The 17,769-nt window shown below is 41.8% G+C and overlaps 1 protein-coding gene across 1 annotated transcript in view; it reads right to left on the bottom strand.

The window, feature by feature from the left end:
• Nucleotides 1–2,852: 2,852 nt before the first annotated feature.
• Nucleotides 2,853–17,769, bottom strand: part of LOC129868872 (gamma-aminobutyric acid receptor subunit beta-4-like) — a 75,734-nt gene continuing 60,817 nt past the window's right edge. Inside the window, exons 5-10 of the mRNA XM_055943195.1 lie at nt 16,016–16,098; nt 12,616–12,753; nt 11,253–11,405; nt 10,586–10,842; nt 9,900–9,989; nt 2,853–9,547 (exon numbers count right to left, since the gene is read on the bottom strand). Of these exons, the coding sequence (XP_055799170.1) occupies nt 9,194–9,547; nt 9,900–9,989; nt 10,586–10,842; nt 11,253–11,405; nt 12,616–12,753; nt 16,016–16,098 (1,075 nt within the window). The 3' untranslated portion in view covers nt 2,853–9,193. The remainder of the gene's footprint in view (nt 9,548–9,899; nt 9,990–10,585; nt 10,843–11,252; nt 11,406–12,615; nt 12,754–16,015; nt 16,099–17,769) is intronic.

The following is a 17,769-nucleotide window of genomic DNA, read 5'->3' on the forward strand; positions in this document are numbered from 1 at the left end:
CTCCTTGCCCCTCGTCCCATCTTCCCAGCAGCCTGGGGAAAACAGGCCAGACATGTAGCATGACTTCACACAGTCCCCACAGCCGCTGAAAATACCATCAACACAAAATAGGGAGGGGACACATTGCAAATTCACATATGTGACAACAAACAACCATGTAAAAACTCTCACTAGATTGTTAAAAATAAACATTCAGGATTCGTTATTCAAAGGCAAATGCAATGCCAATGAACCATTCTCCTGCATTGCCGTCAACTGCAGGGATGCAATATTGTTCTACTGGAACTGTTGTAGTCATTTTGTTTGAAGCAAGATAAAATAAGAGAAGCCTAAACAGAGACAGTCAGCCTTTCTTGTCTTTTTTCCATCTCTGCCATTCCAAGTGTATTTGGTAGACATTTGTAGAGGTTTCTTTGTACGTGCTGAATAAACAAGGAAGATAAAATGAGGTAGATATAGAGACATAGAGAGAGAGAGAGACATAGAGAGAGAGAGAGAGAGAGAGAGAGAGAGAGAGAGAGAGAGAGAGATAGAGAGAGAGAGAGAGAGAGAGAGAGAGAGATAGAGAGAGAGAGAGAGAGAGACATAGAGAGAGAGAGAGACATAGAGAGAGAGAGAGAGAGAGAGAGAGAGAGAGAGAGAGAGAGAGAGAGAGAGAGAGAGAGAGAGAGAGAGAGAGAGAGAGAGAGCTAGGGATATAGATAGAGAAAGACATAGATCCAGCAGTGCAGCGATGGTCACATTGTATTGGATAAAGGAGCTGGGTCTTAATATTTTATTAGACGCATTCCGTCTCCACTCCCCCTCATTTCTCCACTCTTTCTGCTCAACCCCAAAACAGGAGCTCCAAAAGCAAAACATCTCAAAATGGATGGACATCCCAGAGTGAAGTGACCTCTCCCTTCGAGAGACACCACGGCCAGTCAGAACATGGTTTCTCTAAAGGTAAAAGCAACAAAGACGCGTATTCATAAAGTCATCAGTCACCAGTAAGAAATAAAGGTTTCTACGAGTAACATTTTGATCTTTAATTTGTTTTTATTTTAAAAGACCATCACTTACCAATGTGTGTTATCAATAATGAGGAGTTGGGGATGTGACTGCTGATATGAAGTAGTCATTTTCTCTCCCACTACTGAAGCACCTTCCAGAGAATCATAAGGAGTCCTTTGGAAGTCTGGCCTCTAACAAGACATTTCATTTCCTCAAGCAGTTTGCCAAGTCTATTTAAAAATCAACTCAAACAACACCAAATATCTGTCTCCATGAGATATTTGAGTAGATGATGCTCAGTGGCTTTTATCAAGCACAATTGTGACAACTACTGCCTTGCGCTTTACATTGTCAAAATCTGTGTTTGAACTAAACAACTCCATTCATCGCATAAGATGGCATGGTGATGTCAGGCTTATGATGACCACAGTTTTGAATCCATTGTCTTGATATCATCATCACGTTTACAGCTATGTACAGGTAACTGACAAAATAAAGGAAACACCAACATAGTGACTTAATAGGGCGTTGGGCCACCATGAGCTGCCAGAACATCTTAAATGCACCTTGGAATAGATTCTAAAGTGTCTGGAACTCTATTGGGGGGGATGTGACACCATTCTTCCAAGAAAATTCCCCTAATTTGGCGTTTTGTTGATGGTGACGGAAAACGCTGTCTCAGGAGCGGCTCCAGAATCTCCCTTACGTGTTCAATTGGTTGAGATCTGGTGACTGAGACACACAAACCCCTTTAAACCTCCCATGCTCCTTTGAGAACCCCTCTTTCAAAGTCACTGAGATCTCTTCTTCTAGCCATGGTAGCCAAAATAATGGGCAACTGGGCATCTTTATACATGACCCTAAGCATGATGGGATATTAATTGCTTAATTAACTCAGGAACCACATTTGTATGGAAGAACCTGCTTTCAAAATACTTTTTATCCATCATTTAGTCGTGTTTCCTTTATTTTGGCAGTTAACTGTTTTTTTACATAATCTTTTGTAAAAAATCTGATTTTACCACTAAACCCCAGCCAGTGCAGGGTAAGGGTTAGCTTTGCTTGTGACACAACAGATCAAAATACATCACTGCAGTAGAAAGTGTAAGCCATGAAGCTAAAGCATCATCTTCTTTATGACCATTTCTGCTCCTTTTTCCTCAGTGGAGCAGCCATCAATTTCTGGCCCATGTTAATGCACCCTTTCAATATTTGATGTTTTTATATGGAGTGCTGATAATAGAACATGGAAATGGAGGGCACATTTTGCCGATCTAGTTCAATGGCTCTGCATCCATCTTCTTAACAGAGCAATGCACTCCAATCCTGTGAGTGCTTCTCCTCCACCAGCCCCTCCACTGGGGCCATTTCCAAAGTTTACCATAGAAAGAAAGACAGAGCGAAAAGGGGGAAAACAGCAAAGATGTCTGGCTACCCATGGCATCATGGTAAGAGTTGCTCCTGGATCTGTCTAACATGTCCCACACCAAAAGTCATGGAAAACATGTATGGAACTAGGATCTACAGAAGCTCTTCAATAACAGAATGTGACTGTTTCTGAATGATAATCTTTAACTCCTGTAAGTATCAATGTGCTAACTTCACAAGACCAGATAGATGACTCTGGTCACGTGCTCTTTGTCCTCTGCTATCTCTCCAAATACCTTCACCACTCTACATACTCCAAAACATGGAACAGACTCAATACGAGCCAGAGGACTGAGCGGTCCAGCAAAATGATCTTAACGATAGTAGAGCAGTTAGTGCTAGGTGTCTATATTATGTTATCCATCTCTCTTCATGCAGATAAGGGGTAAGCAGTGCTATGGCTTGAGTTGAATAAGGGGCAAACATTACACTTCTCAGCAGGAATCACTTTGTGTCTTTATTCAGGAAATAGGGCATGAAAGGAGGTATACTCTCATTAATGCGTCATGGTTGTAATCAAATTAAAATCTGTAACAAGAAGACACTCTCTTGTCTTTTCTCTCTTTTGTACTCATGGCTGATAGCCCAACAGCCCTTATGAGAAAGCAACACACCAACAAATAGGTGAAACCTCCCACGACAGCTTGGAATTGCAATGGTAAAGAACTTATTTCGTTTTTCAATAGATTTTTTTTGCAACAGAGTATGTTATTTACCTTTTGGGGACTAACACATTAAAATGAACTCAGGAAAAATGTTAATTAAACAATAGATATTAGTCCTCAAAGGGCAAACAAAAAGACATTGTCATTCTTTACTGTATAAGCCTTTATTAGTAAAAAGTCCGTTGTTTGAATGATAACCCTTTTATACCACATACTTTAACACCTTGTATTTGTAAAAAACACATTTTGCTCAAACACCTAAAAAAGCTGATTGACACTATAACATTAATTGGCACTGACAAAAAAAAGTTAATACAACTTCATACTATACAAATGTTGATTCCATGAGTACAACTCATCCCCCAAATGAAATAAAACACCTCATTAGATAACTGAATCAAATAAAGCGCCCAATGTAAACTCAACAATTACAGTGCAAAAAATTAATACATTTTACTTCCAGGGTAGGTTGTAAGTACATGTCCTTTTTATGAGAAAACAACAGTAATAATAACAATCCTTAACAAAACGCAACAAATACAGCCAATTACGAAGAAAAAAAATCGAAATAAAAATAAATATAAAATACTGATTGAAATCTTTAAAATAGATATGGGCAGGTGGCCTTTCAATTTATTAATTTTTTAAATTTTTTACAGAATTTTCCCCATAGCTATTTGTTTTACAAGTAGTGTTTTCCCTGGTAAAAACTTATTGAGAGGGAGCTATACTGATGTATAATTGGGACTCAGCACAGCCTCCTGCAAGTATCATCATAATCAGTAACACACCAGAACCCCCCAGTCCAGAGGCAACTCATTTAAGAGAAACGGCTGGGAATACCCACTCAGCATGCAATCTCATGGCTTAAGTTCAGATGCTACTGGTAAGCATCCTTTACATCCTTTGTAGTTGAAGGGCGATTGATGTTAGTGCTAAAGCTAAACCTGATAAAACTACAGTATGTACTTGGTGCATTGATTCCAAATTGTATGTGCTTCGGGTACACAGTAAGTGAATATGATTGAGAGGTACATATTAATCATGTTGACCATGAATCATATAATGTACATCCTATTTTTCAGTTTTTCTCCAGTTTTATTGAATGTACAGTTTGTTTTACAGTGTTTTGTCGAGCTGGCTGTAAAACAAGTGCAACTAGAGCATGTAAACACTGGGTCCTTCCTTTCCTGGCTGTGAGAATGGAGCTGATGAACAGTGTGAAATAGAAAAATACGAAAATAAACCTTTCCAAACTTAGGTCATGCAAAACAAAACCTTAATCTTCTCTTCTTAACATTTTTTTTTAGGTTTTCTTTGCAGAAGTATGCCAATGCCATAGAAGCTGTCCATGCCATTAGCAGTGAAGCTAGCTGCTATTACGTACTGCCCTGTTTTGTTCATGCATTAAGAAATATTCAGTGAAAGATATCATATTTACAGTACAATTCACATATAATTACACATATACACAAGAGGCAAGAAAATTCACATTGAAATCAGTTCAACAGCTGTTTTTTTTTTTACCTCCACTAATTTTTACCTCCACTAAATGAATGTATCAACAAAACATATGTGGCATAACCAAAATAAATCATAACATGAAAAACATGTAGCTGGTATTTCCTCACAGCTTTTGAGACATGAAAGTGGTTTACATTTGCACGTAGAGTAGGTGTGAGTTCAATGTAATGAGTATATTTACTGCAAGCATGCAAGGGTTTCCATACAGACCAATCATAAGTTATTTCTGGTAAAAATGAAATCCTTTTCCACTGTATGTTATACTATGAAATTAACTGTCATTGTGTGAAAAACTAAAAAAAACACGTATAAGCTATTTAGTGCTTAGTGAAATTCAGATCAAATGGATTATTTCCAAACAAAAGGCCAAAAGTTGTAATCCATCTCTTACCTTTACTTGATATTTTCACTACGCAGTTTAAATGCAAAGTGCAACTGCTTAGCTAGTACATCTGGCCCTAAGTTGTTTGTTAGAGTTGGATGGCTTTATGTATTTTCTCCTTGTTTCTCAAAGCGTTGTATAGTATGCCTTTGTAAGACTTGTTTAGCATTTTAAATCATTTAATTTATTGTATTGCCATTGAACATTTTCACAAAATGTTTTGTGACCACCGTCTCGAAGCTATGTAAGCCAGGGTGATTTGCTATTTAGTCATATCTCATTTTGCTCAAGTCCTGGCAATTTGAAGGTGGGGAGGTTACCTAGCATGACGTTTAATATCCAGTGGGCTTTATCCATCCAGCCCAAACCTAACACACCATAGGTAGGGAACATGTGTAGTGTATGTTGGATCACTAACAGATGAAAATTGGACATCTAGTGCTACTCTGACAATATGATCAGCTGGTTGGACATCTAGTGCTACTCTGACAACATGATCAACTGGTTGGACATCTAGTGCTACTCTGACCACATGATCAGCTGGTTGGACATCTAGTGCTACTCTGACAATGTGATCAGCTGGTTGGACATCTAGTGCTACTCTGACAACATGATCAGCTGGTTGGACATCTAGTGCTACTCTGACAATATGATCAGCTGGTTGGACATCTAGTGCTACTCTGACAATATGATCAGCTGGTTGGACATCTAGTGCTATTCTGACAACATGATCAACTGGTTGGACATCTAGTGCTACTCTGACCACATGATCAGCTGGTTGGACATCTAGTGCTACTCTGACAATGTGATCAGCTGGTTGGACATCTAGTGCTACTCTGACCACATGATCAGCTGGTTGGACATCTAGTGCTACTCTGACAACATGATCAGCTGGTTGGACATCTAGTGCTACTCTGACAACATGATCAACTGGTTGGACATCTAGTGCTACTCTGACAACATGATCAGCTGGTTGGACATCTAGTGCTACTCTGACAACATGATCAGCTGGTTGGACATCTAGTGCTACTCTGACAATATGATCAGCTGGTTGGACATCTAGTGCTACTCTGACAACATGATCAACTGGTTGGACATCTAGTGCTACTCTGACAACATGATCAGCTGGTTGGACATCTAGTGCTACTCTGACAACATGATCAGCTGGTTGGTGTCTCAGTGACTGAGTGAGTGATAGCTTACAGTAAATACAACATGGCACATAGTTACTTATGAACTCTGAAAGCTAAAGCCCATGTAAGGCCATCTTAACCATGACACAATCTATACCAAAACCGTTCATAGAAATCCTGATGACACTAGCAAGCCTAAGTCCTTATATGTGACACCACAGGGGTCGTTTGCCAAAAGGAGATGCATGGTTAAAACAAGAGTTATGCCATGTTTATGAAGTATTGTGTAGGCTAGTTTGACATAGATCAATAGGGAGCAGAAGCGGAAGGTCCTTAAAATCTGATACCAGGTTCCTGAGTAACATCAAGTGACGTCATACAGTATTTCTTCCCCCTACGGATTAGCATCATCCACTGATTACGTTTTAGACTAAACAGAAACTCTTTTTTTCAACCTTTAGTCTCAATAGCTACACTGTACTGCTTCATTTTCTGCTGTAGTATAACCTGGCATTGCAGGTTGGACTTAGTGCAAACTCTGGTTCATTTCTCTCAAATGTGTTGCAGAGACGAGCCGTCATTGGTGGCGTAACATTGTAACCAGTGACAACAGTATGCTACAGTATCCCAGATACAGTTCCGTTTACAGTCAACTACAGGTAGAACATTGGAGTGGGATCCAACTCACTGGGGCAAAAAGCGTCAGGATCCAAGATCTCTTCTTTGCTCCACACTATGATCTTTCTCCTTTTCTGTATCTCTGTTTCTCGCTCTCTGTCCGTCTTTCTGTCTCTCCTCTCTCTCTGCCCCGTGGTGCATCCTGTCCTGTGCTAGTCCTCCATGGGGCCCGGGGCTCCCAGTTAAAGGTCCGTTTCCTTCCTGTCTGGTACCGGCCAGGGGAAGGAGACGTTGGAGAGAGAAGCTCTTGGAACTTAGGGGAGCCCATCAGTGAGTTCTGAGGAGATTGGTCCCTGCAAAGTGCAAGGCAGTAACTGTGATGCTCTCAACATTCTCTCCTCTCCTATCCTCTGGTACGTCCAAAGGACCCCATCTCTTTGTTTGGCTACCCTCTATCTGACCTGCGACTTTGCCTCCCTCTGTCACCCCATGTCATTTGATAACCATGCAAACCCAGTAGATTCAACAACGCTCTGCATGTATCAATCACAACCACATTTGACATTCCTTAGCATGAATATTCAAATCCACTGCGCTTCATTGCATTGTTGAATCAATGCAATACTAGTTTGAACACAGAGATAGCCTGTAAACGCCAGTTTAAATTGAAATGCCTGTTTAAATGTATGAATGCATTTGCTCTTCTCTTCACTCTAGGCAGAACCAAATAATGAAAAACAAGGTTGTCCTTTAAAGGTACAGTGTGGATCAAAATGGCATGGCATCAACTCTGCAGTGGACATCTCATTAGTGAGTGGATCTGAGCAGATGGAATGTAGTGACATTAAGAGCAAAACCCCAAAATAACACGGGGATTCTAGGCCTTTTTGGTTCTCAATTCAGTTCATGGCTATATTTATCACACATCTTGTCTTGCCCCTAAAAACTGAAAAACAATTTTTCCCGATTCTGCTGATGTTTCTGATCTTTGGGGTGTGATCCTCAGAGCCCATTTGAAGGGTGGGTATGTCTGCAGTGTTTTCAGAGCTAATGGATGTAATAGGTTGATTCTTTTTCTTCCTCTAATCCCGTTCCCCGCTACAACCGCTACTAAATAGTACATTTGAGAACACGGCCATTTGAATTTTAAGACAGGCACGTTTCATAGGAATTATAATATCAGTGCCCAACATTCTCGGGGTGAAAACTGTTTTACAGTGATAGAGTGTTACATTCAACTACAGGTCAAACTATGGGCTGATATGTTGATTTCACTCTCAAACAAATAAACAATGGCGATATCCCTTTTTTAATACACAATATTGTTTCTCGCATTTTTATAGTGGAATAACTTCAAATCGTTCATTCTAGGTATCGTTTCTTCCTTACAGAACACAGAGCTGAATATGAGGCAATATATACTGTATCTACAGAGCATGTGAAGCACTAGGAGGATGGTAAAGAAAAAGTACAATTATATTTGCCAACTATGTCCATGAGGATACTGAATTACAAAATGTACAGTATATGTCTATTTTTCAAACAATCAAAATGAGCAATTCATACCTGTGACTTTTTTTCTAGTAATGCACTAACTAGAACCTCGTTAAGTGACACACTCCCAAAAGCACAGTATTTTCAAGACAAAATAATAATTACAATAATCATCATCTGTATAACCATAATGAAAATACCCAAAGGAACTGCTCTAAAAACAAACATGAGTAGAGAAATGAAGAGAAGTTTGCACTGACTCTGAGCAGGAACGCAGTGGTCTAACAACCCATCCTGATGGCCCCCCAAACGCAGACCAGCATTGTACCAGAGCTGATGTCCCATAAAGAGAACGTCACTCGAAAAAAAGCCAAGGAACGACACATAATCCAAACAAGGTTGCTGTACAGAGTCGAACCGGAGAATTCCGTGTATGTTATCCATGGGAAATGGGGGGGGCTGGATATTAGGGACTTGACTCAGCCGATGCCTGAACACACGAGCCACCTGATTTGATGAGCTGCAGTAGAGGACGCCGATTACGGAGTATCAATAAAAAGCCAATAAGACTCTGAGACATCTCTTCTCTCAAGAGCTTTCGCTTTCTTTTTTAGCAAAAATATCATGCAGTCTTTAGTTCCAAAATCCCCCAAAGGGATCTGATGGTTGTTAGTTCGTTCGTTTCTTTGCTAGTTTGTTTGTTTCACAAGGAAAAGGAAACTCAAAGGCTTGAAATTATTCTTAAACATTCAAGTCATTCTAATAATACTTTATACAGGAGAAAAGTCCTTCAGATTTACACACACACACGTGTATATATAAATATAATATATAGAAATATGCATATACATACTGTATGTATCAACTTGTATATGTGTATACATATTTTCCAACTGTATCAAAGCCAATTTAATGTGCTCTCAAAATATGGCCCATGATTCCTAGTGGGATGCACATCAATTCACATAGTACAACCAGTAGATTAGGTTGAAAAATCCAAACATGATGGGGAAAAGGACCCGGGACCATTTGTCAATGGTGCTGACATCTGCCAGATTGGGGATTTTCAGCTTGAGCTTGGAGGAGCGCCGTCGTAGCCGACAGTTGGCCCTGCTGCGCATGGCGCTGCGGTCCAGTGAGTGGTGGCTGAAGCCGTCCCGGGGAGCCATGGGCTTCCTGAACTGGACCCCGGAGCTGTCGAATGACATCACTGAATTCCGGGAGTCACTGACGCTACTTCCCACATCTGACGGCATCACCTCGTTATTCATCTCCAGCGTGGTGAGCAGGATGTTCCCGTACGCGTCCACCTTGGAGGACAGAGGAGGGGTAGAGAGAGAACGTCAGGGAGAACCAGAACACGGTGACATTACCACAAACTGTCCGACCAAAACTCTACACCCACCCAGCGTTTCATTTCCAATTTTCAAGCTAAAGCAAATGTAATGATGATGTGGAAGGACATTTCATTTTTTTATGCCTCTTTAAAGAATTCTGAACTGATGCACTTTTCCCATTTTCTTCCTTATAGCTGATGCCTTACGGTGCTTTTTCACTGAAAGTAAATCGACACAAATGAATTGCCATCACTCAATCAACCATTGTATCAGACCTCTATTAGGCCACAGTGCCACAACTCATATGATTTCAAAATGCATGTACCCCAACTTTTCTTTGCTCCTCGAGGTACAGATTTCTTCTCTGTGTATATGACCTGAGGGTGTTGGTTTGAAACGGCGTGGCGATGGAGTCCTTGCAATGGAAAAAGAAAAGTGAAAAGAACATTAAACGCCTATAAAACACTGACAATTAAGCACAATTTCTTAAAAATACAGAATGCATAAACATAAGGTTAACAAGAACAACTTTGCATACGGATGACATGTCATTTTTCAGACACAAAGACAAGGGGCTTCGTTCAGTCGGACCGTTTTAGCATTTTCCTTTGAATACTAATGTTTCTGGCTGCATACCCATTACGATTTGTTACATTTTAGACGGAAGTGGGTGAATGTCGGTAAGAAAGCGACTCCCAGGACAGAACAGAGATAAGACTGAATCAAGCCCACAGCAAAAACATAGACAACAACCTGAGAGGAGAATGAGAATGTAGTTTTACACATCTCCAGAGTTAAATAAACAGCCACAGTATATCTCCAAGCCAAAATACTATGCTCAATCAAATCAAAGTGTCAGTGCTGGAGGAAAAGCAATGGAGGATGGTTGTTGGATGTGTATCTGGTGAAAGTGGCATCTATATGCTTGTAAAAGTACTGTCTTATGACAAACTAACATAGGGAGGGAGTGCGTAAAATAGGCAGAGAGAGAAGCCAGCTGAAGATACAAACCTGTTCTCTCAGGCGCTTCTCTTCGTATCGCGGGCGCTCGTTGTTGGTTTTGTTCAGCCGCTCGTGGATTTTCTTCTGTTGCTGGGGGCCCCGGCCAAAGAACACGTAGTTTACGAAGGCATATTCGAGCAGGGCCAGGAACACAAACACAAAACAGCCCATGAGGTAGACGTCGATGGCTTTCACATACGGGATCTTTGGGAGGGTCTCCCTAAGGTGGGTGTTAATGGTTGTCATGGTGAGCACCGTTGTAACACCTGGAAATTGCAAACACAAACACAAAGAAATTATTATTAGTAACAAAAACAATCAATAGTCATCGCCATCAAAGTAAGGTATTGGTCATCAGGAAGACCAACATGCAAAGTAATGATTGTGAGTGGGAAGTGTGTGCCTCTAAACATTGCTTGACAATTTGTTCCTGCTGGGTGGAGATTTATTCAATGGAAAGTGCACATTATTAGTGGTTGTAAGGGCTCCTTTGTGTAAGTGGGAGTTGGCCACTAATCTGTTTATGACGATTCCCAATTGTGCTGTGCGTAGCATTTCGTACTGCAACAGCAACATAAGTCACCTCAATGTTAGAGCAACCTACAAGGCAACCTTACCCACTCTGTTCACTGGGAATACTCTGTGTTGTAACACTGCAGTGGAAGCGGAGTCTTACCAAGGGCCACCCGAGCTGCAGAGGCATCGTAATTGATCCAGAAGGAGACCCAGGAGAGGATGGTGATCAGGATGGAGGGCATGTATGTCTGCAGGATGAAGTAGCCAATGTTCCTCTTAATCCTGAAACTCAGTGATAGCCTGGGATAGGAACCTTTCACAGAGAACAAGAGAGAAGGAGAGGATGGAGTGATGGAGTGATGGAGTGATGGAGCGGGGCAGAGGAAACACATCAGTGAAGAAAAGAAACGCTGGCACAACTTATGAGTTCCAAAGTCTGCACTTTGACAATACGCGGGGTAGTCATTTCTCCATTTGTTCAGACGGAGCACTTAATTTCCCCAAAGCAATGGATTCCTTTCCAGGGACAAGTTCGATTCCAATTAAACATGGCAGAAAGTCGCAAACAAGGCAGATTTTTCCTCAACCCCCCCATCTCAGCAGGCAGCTCCAGCGTCCCTGTGAGAATTGTCACGGAAAGCTGCTGTGCTTTTCTCTGTTTAGCACTTTCTCTGTCCTCTAAATAGCACCAAAAGGGGATTTAAAAAGGTCCGTAATTGGAGAGCACATCTTCTCACTACTTAAGTGAGAAGGAGGAACCCACATGAGACTGTGATGTAGCTGGTGGGGTGAACCTATGGCGCTTAACATTTATGCATGTTGCAGAGAAAAATGTCAGCTCGTTGTGATGCGACATTCATTGGTTCTATTGAATGTATTGATTATTCAAACAAGCTCAACAACAAGTTGTTAAAGAGAAATGCATCTCAGGATATTCCCCTGTGGCTTTGACTTTCCCATACTTCAGCTAGAGAGAAATGTTTACCGCTATGGATGCATAGCTAATTCCATCAAGGGAGTTTGTACGGCCACTTTATCAAAACGAGAGAAAGGGAATAAGAGAGCCATGATGGTTTTAATTTAAATGGCAATCGACTGTGAGATGCACAGAGTGAGAAATGACCCTATCATCTCGCTGGTCTGGTAAATCTTTTAATGAATCAATATTCAGGCATACATATTTTATCCCGGCAGGTCCTTCCTGCTGTACCTCGTGAATCTAAATAAACAAGTGCACGCACAAGGGCAAGACTACTTCAATCATGACAACCTTTTCCAAAGGAACTCAAGTTAACTGTCACATTAAGAGATGACACTAAATCTTCGCAGAATTGTTAAGCAGCTAGTTACAAGTGCTCCCCATTGGAATAACATTAACAACACAAAGCAGTGAGAGGAACTGGACTGACAATTTAACTCATCCTACAAGCACGCGTACATTAAAATATGTTTCTGAGAATGTATTCTTATGCCGTACTATACCCCTTCAGCACAGATAGGAGGTGTTGAAGTGGAGGCCTTACCTGTGGTAAACCTGACCTCCCTGGACACCAGCCGAAGCGCCACGATGGAGAACTGGGGAAGCTCCAGTTTGTCCACCCCCGTCACCGCATTGTCCCCTCCGTGCCAGTAGAACACTATGTCGTCTGTGGTGTACCCATCTGTCCCAGGTTACAGAGAATAGGTGGAGGGGATGAGAGGAGAATGAACAGGTTCAGTACTGGTACAACCTCTCACCTTAGACATTAGGGAAAGCCGAATAGACCAAAGCAGAGGAAAATAGGCCTTCATTCCATTGGTACTGTATAGAATATGGTCTAAGCTTATGTATGTCTCCCACTTCAGCAAAACTGAACTATATAAGAGCATGCATAATGACATGGCTAAGTTACGTCAGACAAACATGAATATTTATCACGTGTCAAGTCATGCTTCTGTTTATGATTCATGTTGACTCCACGGGGCTCCATCAAAATGCCAGTGGAATCAAAGCGAGAAGTGTAAGGTAGATTTATGTAGTGCAGTTCAGGCGATATACTGCCTTACATTCACTGTTAAACCTCATGGCAATTACATTTCCTGGATATAGGTGCCTTTACTGTATTTACATTTAATGACCACTCTTCTGCCCCCTGGCTGTGCCAGCTCTCTGTCCATGGTTATATACCAGCCAGCACCGGAGCACCATTCATCCACTTTTAATCTTTTTCTAAAGTTAGAGGTCCAGGAACTGAATTTGAATTTGACATGTTTTCATAAGTGGATGCTCCTTGTTAATCTATGATATTGAACGGTTGTTAATGAATTTTATCCCCCATGGCATTCTGCCTCTCCCAACATGTAGCAGGATATAGAAGATGTTAATTTCACAGCATGTCCAGATTTCCTCCCTTATCGACATGTAGTGGAAAAATATGTTATTGAGGGTGTGGGGTTATGGATGTGGTAGGTCTATCCATAATTACACTTTATGTCTATGGGGACCTAGGTAGGGCCAAGCCATGGACATGTTATGTTGCTTGGCTGTCACTAGTGGGGAAATCAATGGCATGAAATCATTGGTTTGGAGAGGAATACTGTAGCTGTGACTTCTCTGCATACATTGCATGTTTCACATTTGCATAAGTTAGGATGTGACAAACCTTTTTCACTCTGGCTGTAAAATTAAGGGAATTTGGGTTGATAAAGATATCCCTCCAATGCCATGCCTCTGTGCTGCTTTGCCATGAAAGGAGCATCGATGTTGTTATGACAGACGGGGTCCATCTGCCCACTCAAGTTGCATTCAGTGGTCAATATGTAACGGCTTCTAATTGAAATACAAGCAAGCATTAAAAATTTCACCTGCTTCCGTCAACGCAGTCACTGCCCTCTGAGTTAACGCATCTATAAGAAATGGCACTCAGAGTCAATGATGCCAATAATGTTGGCCAGGATAGCTGCTTTAAATGTTCCATAATGATCACATCTGCTGACAGCAGGCCTCTGCAGACTGGACCCAGAACCAATCCAGTCAAAGATACATCAGTACAGCTTAGACCTAAACCACCCCGGAGTCAAAGATACATCAGAACCACCCAAAGATACATCAGTACAGCTTAGACCTAAACCACCCCGGAGTCAAAGATACATCAGAACCACCCAAAGATACATCAGTACAGCTTAGACCTAAACCACCCCGGAGTCAAAGATACATCAGAACCACCCAAAGATACATCAGTACAGCTTAGACCTAAACCACCCCGGAGTCAAAGATACATCAGAACCACCCAAAGATACATCAGTACAGCTTAGACCTAAACCACCCCGGAGTCAAAGATACATCAGAACCACCCCGGAGTCAAAGATACATAAGAACCACCCAGAGATACATCAGAACCACCCCAGAGTCAAAGATACATCAGTACAGCTTAGACATAAACCACCCCAGAGTCAAAGATACATCAGAACCACCCATGCTGACATCAGGCCTCTGCAGACTGCACCCAGAACCACTCCAGTCAAAGATACATCAGAACCACCCATGCTGACATCAGGCCTCTGCAGACTGCACCCAGAACCACTCCAGTCAAAGACACATCAGAACCACCCAGGAGTCAAAAATACATTAGAACCACCCAAAGATACATCAGAACCACCCGGGAGTAAAAGATACATCAGAACCACCCGGGAGTAAAAGATACATCAGAACCACCCGAGAGTCAAAGATACATCAGAACCACCCGGGAGTCAAAGATATTAGAACCACCCTAAGATACATCAGAACCACCCGGGAGTAAAAGATACATCCGAACCACCCGGGAGTAAAAGATACATCAGAACCACCTGTGAGTCAAAGACATATTAGAACCACCCAAAGATACATCAGAACCACCCCAGAGTCAAAGATACATCAGTACAGCTTAGACATAAACCACCCCAGAGTCAAAGATACATCAGAACCACCCCAGAGTCAAAGATACACCAGAACCACCCATGCTGACATCAGGCCTCTGCAGACTGCACCCAGAACCACTCCAGTCAAAGATACATCAGAACCACCCATGCTGACATCAGGCCTCTGCAGACTGCACCCAGAACCACTCCAGTCAAAGACACATCAGAACCACCCAGGAGTCAAAAATACATTAGAACCACCCAAAGATACATCAGAACCACCCGGGAGTAAAAGATACATCAGAACCACCCGGGAGTAAAAGATACATCAGAACCACCCGAGAGTCAAAGATACATCAGAACCACCCGGGAGTCAAAGATACATCAGAACCACCCGGGAGTCAAAGATACATCAGAACCACCCGGGAGTCAAAGATATTAGAACCACCCAAAGATACATCAGAACCACCCGGGAGTAAAAGATACATCAGAACCACACGGGAGTAAAAGATACATCCGAACCACCCGGGAGTAAAAGATACATCAGAACCACCTGTGAGTCAAAGACATATTAGAACCACCCAAAGATACATCAGAACCACCCGGGAATAAAAGCTAGAGGGTGAAGTAAGACTGTATGGAGAATTTTGGCCTAAGGACTTGGGCTTCATCTTTCAGTAAGGATAATACAAATGGTTCAATTCCAAATATGTTTTGTGAATATTGACAGAAACAACTTGAGATGCAAAAGGCTCCTTTTGTATTTTTTGTCTAGAGACAAACAGTATGACAGGTCTAAAAGTTGACTTTTGCCTTAAATGTATAGAGACGTGAGCTGAATTATGAAAAAAAACACAAACTGCCTGCAATCATGGGCAGTCCCTTGCTGTGTTTTTAAAACGCTGTGATACCCAGTGAAAATGGCAGGAAGACATTCCTGCTGAGATGCTTGAGAAGCCAAGGCAGGTAGTTGGGGGAGGGATGGGAGGTTACTTAGCTAGAGTAGAGAGGAATGGGGCAGAAGACGTTTGTATTAAGTCCACCTACAGCTTTCAATTTCCAAGGTGCAGTTCTGTTCGTCGAGGGGGTACCTCCTCAAGTCCATCATGCAAGCTGCTGTGGTGGTTATTCTGGAAAAGATAGAGAGCAGAGACATAGAGGGTGAGAGAAAAGGGAGGGTAGAGAGAACCGCTGTTACCTTGGTAACCTTTAAGAAATCGTAGCTTAGCCTTCACTGCACGATGTGGATCTTTAATTGAGCAATGTTAGGCAGTTGTCTCGTGTTGGGAAAAAAAGAAAAAAGGAAATGCAATCATTGGCAAGCTAGTGTTGGATACAACCTGTCTGAGGTCTGATTTCTAGGAGCGAGGAATGAGTAGGGATGGGGGAAGAAGGGGAAGATACATTTAGGTCAGTTTCTAATAATCTGGCCCACTGTTTGAGATCTTCCATAATAGCCGTGGTCAGTTCTTTATGAATTTTGAATGAATGAAATTGCAGAAAGTGAGGTTGTTGGGAATGTGTTCTGACTGAGGCAAGTGGATTCCAAACGGAGAGAGGTTGGAATAAGAAATGGTATGTGTCTCAGTGAGCAGCATTTTAGTGCTCATATATAGGCCTCATGACAGCCCTGATCTATGTTGTGACTGCAACCTCGCACACAACTGGAGCCGTTTGCTTCATATTTACAGTTCTACCTATAGAAACATCATGAATTAATTCAAGCTGTTAAAATGTCAAACAAAACCATAGGTACAGTTGAAGTCAGAAGTTTACATACACTTAGGTTGGAGTCATTAAAACTCATTTTTCAACCACTCCACAAATTTCTTGTTAACAAACTATAGTTTTGACAAGTTGGTTAGGACATCTTCTATGTGCATGACACAAGTCATTTTTCCAACAATTGTTTACAGACAGATTATTTCACTTATAATTCACTGTATCTCAATTCCAGTGGGTCAGAAGTTTACATACACTAAGTTGACTGTGCCTTTAAACAGCTTGGAAAATTCCAGAAAATGATGTCATAGCTTTAGAAGCTTCTGAGAGGCTAATTTACATCATTTGAGTCAATTGGAGGTGTACCTGTGGATGTATTCCCAGGCCTAACTTCAAAATCAGTGCCTCGTTGCTTGACATCATGGGAAAATCAAAAGAAATCAGCCAAGACCTCAGAAAAAAATTTGTAGACCTCCACACTCTGGTTCATCCTTGGGAGCAATTTCCAAATGCCTGAAGGTACCACGTTCATCTGTACATACAATAGTACGCAAGTATAAATACCATGGGACCACGCAGCCGTCATACCGCTCAGGAAGGAGACACGTTCTGTCTCCTAGAGATGAACGTACTTTGGTGCGAAAAGTGCAAATCAATCCCAGAACAACAGCAAAGGACCTTGTGAAGATGCTGGAGGAAACTGGTACAAAAGTATCTATATCCACAGTAAAACGAGTCCTATATTGACATAGCCTGAAAGGCCGGTCAGCAAGGAAGAAGCCACTGCTCCAAAACCGCCATAAAAAAAGCCAGACTACGGTTTGCAACTGCACATGGGCACAAAGATCGTACTTTTTGGAGAAATGTCCTCTGGTCTGATGAAACAAAAATAGAACTGTTTGGCCATAATGACCATCGTTATGTTTGGAGGAAAAAGGGGGAGGCTTGCAAGCCGAAGAACACCATCCCAACCGTGAAGCACGGGGGTGGCAGCATCATGTTGTGGGGATGCTTTGCTGCAGGAGGGACTGGTGCACTTCACAAAATAGATGGCATCATGAGGCAGGAAAATGATGTGG

The sequence above is a fragment of the Salvelinus fontinalis genome, chromosome 13 (assembly GCF_029448725.1).
Source record: "Salvelinus fontinalis isolate EN_2023a chromosome 13, ASM2944872v1, whole genome shotgun sequence".
Classification (NCBI taxonomy): Eukaryota; Metazoa; Chordata; class Actinopteri; order Salmoniformes; family Salmonidae; genus Salvelinus; species Salvelinus fontinalis.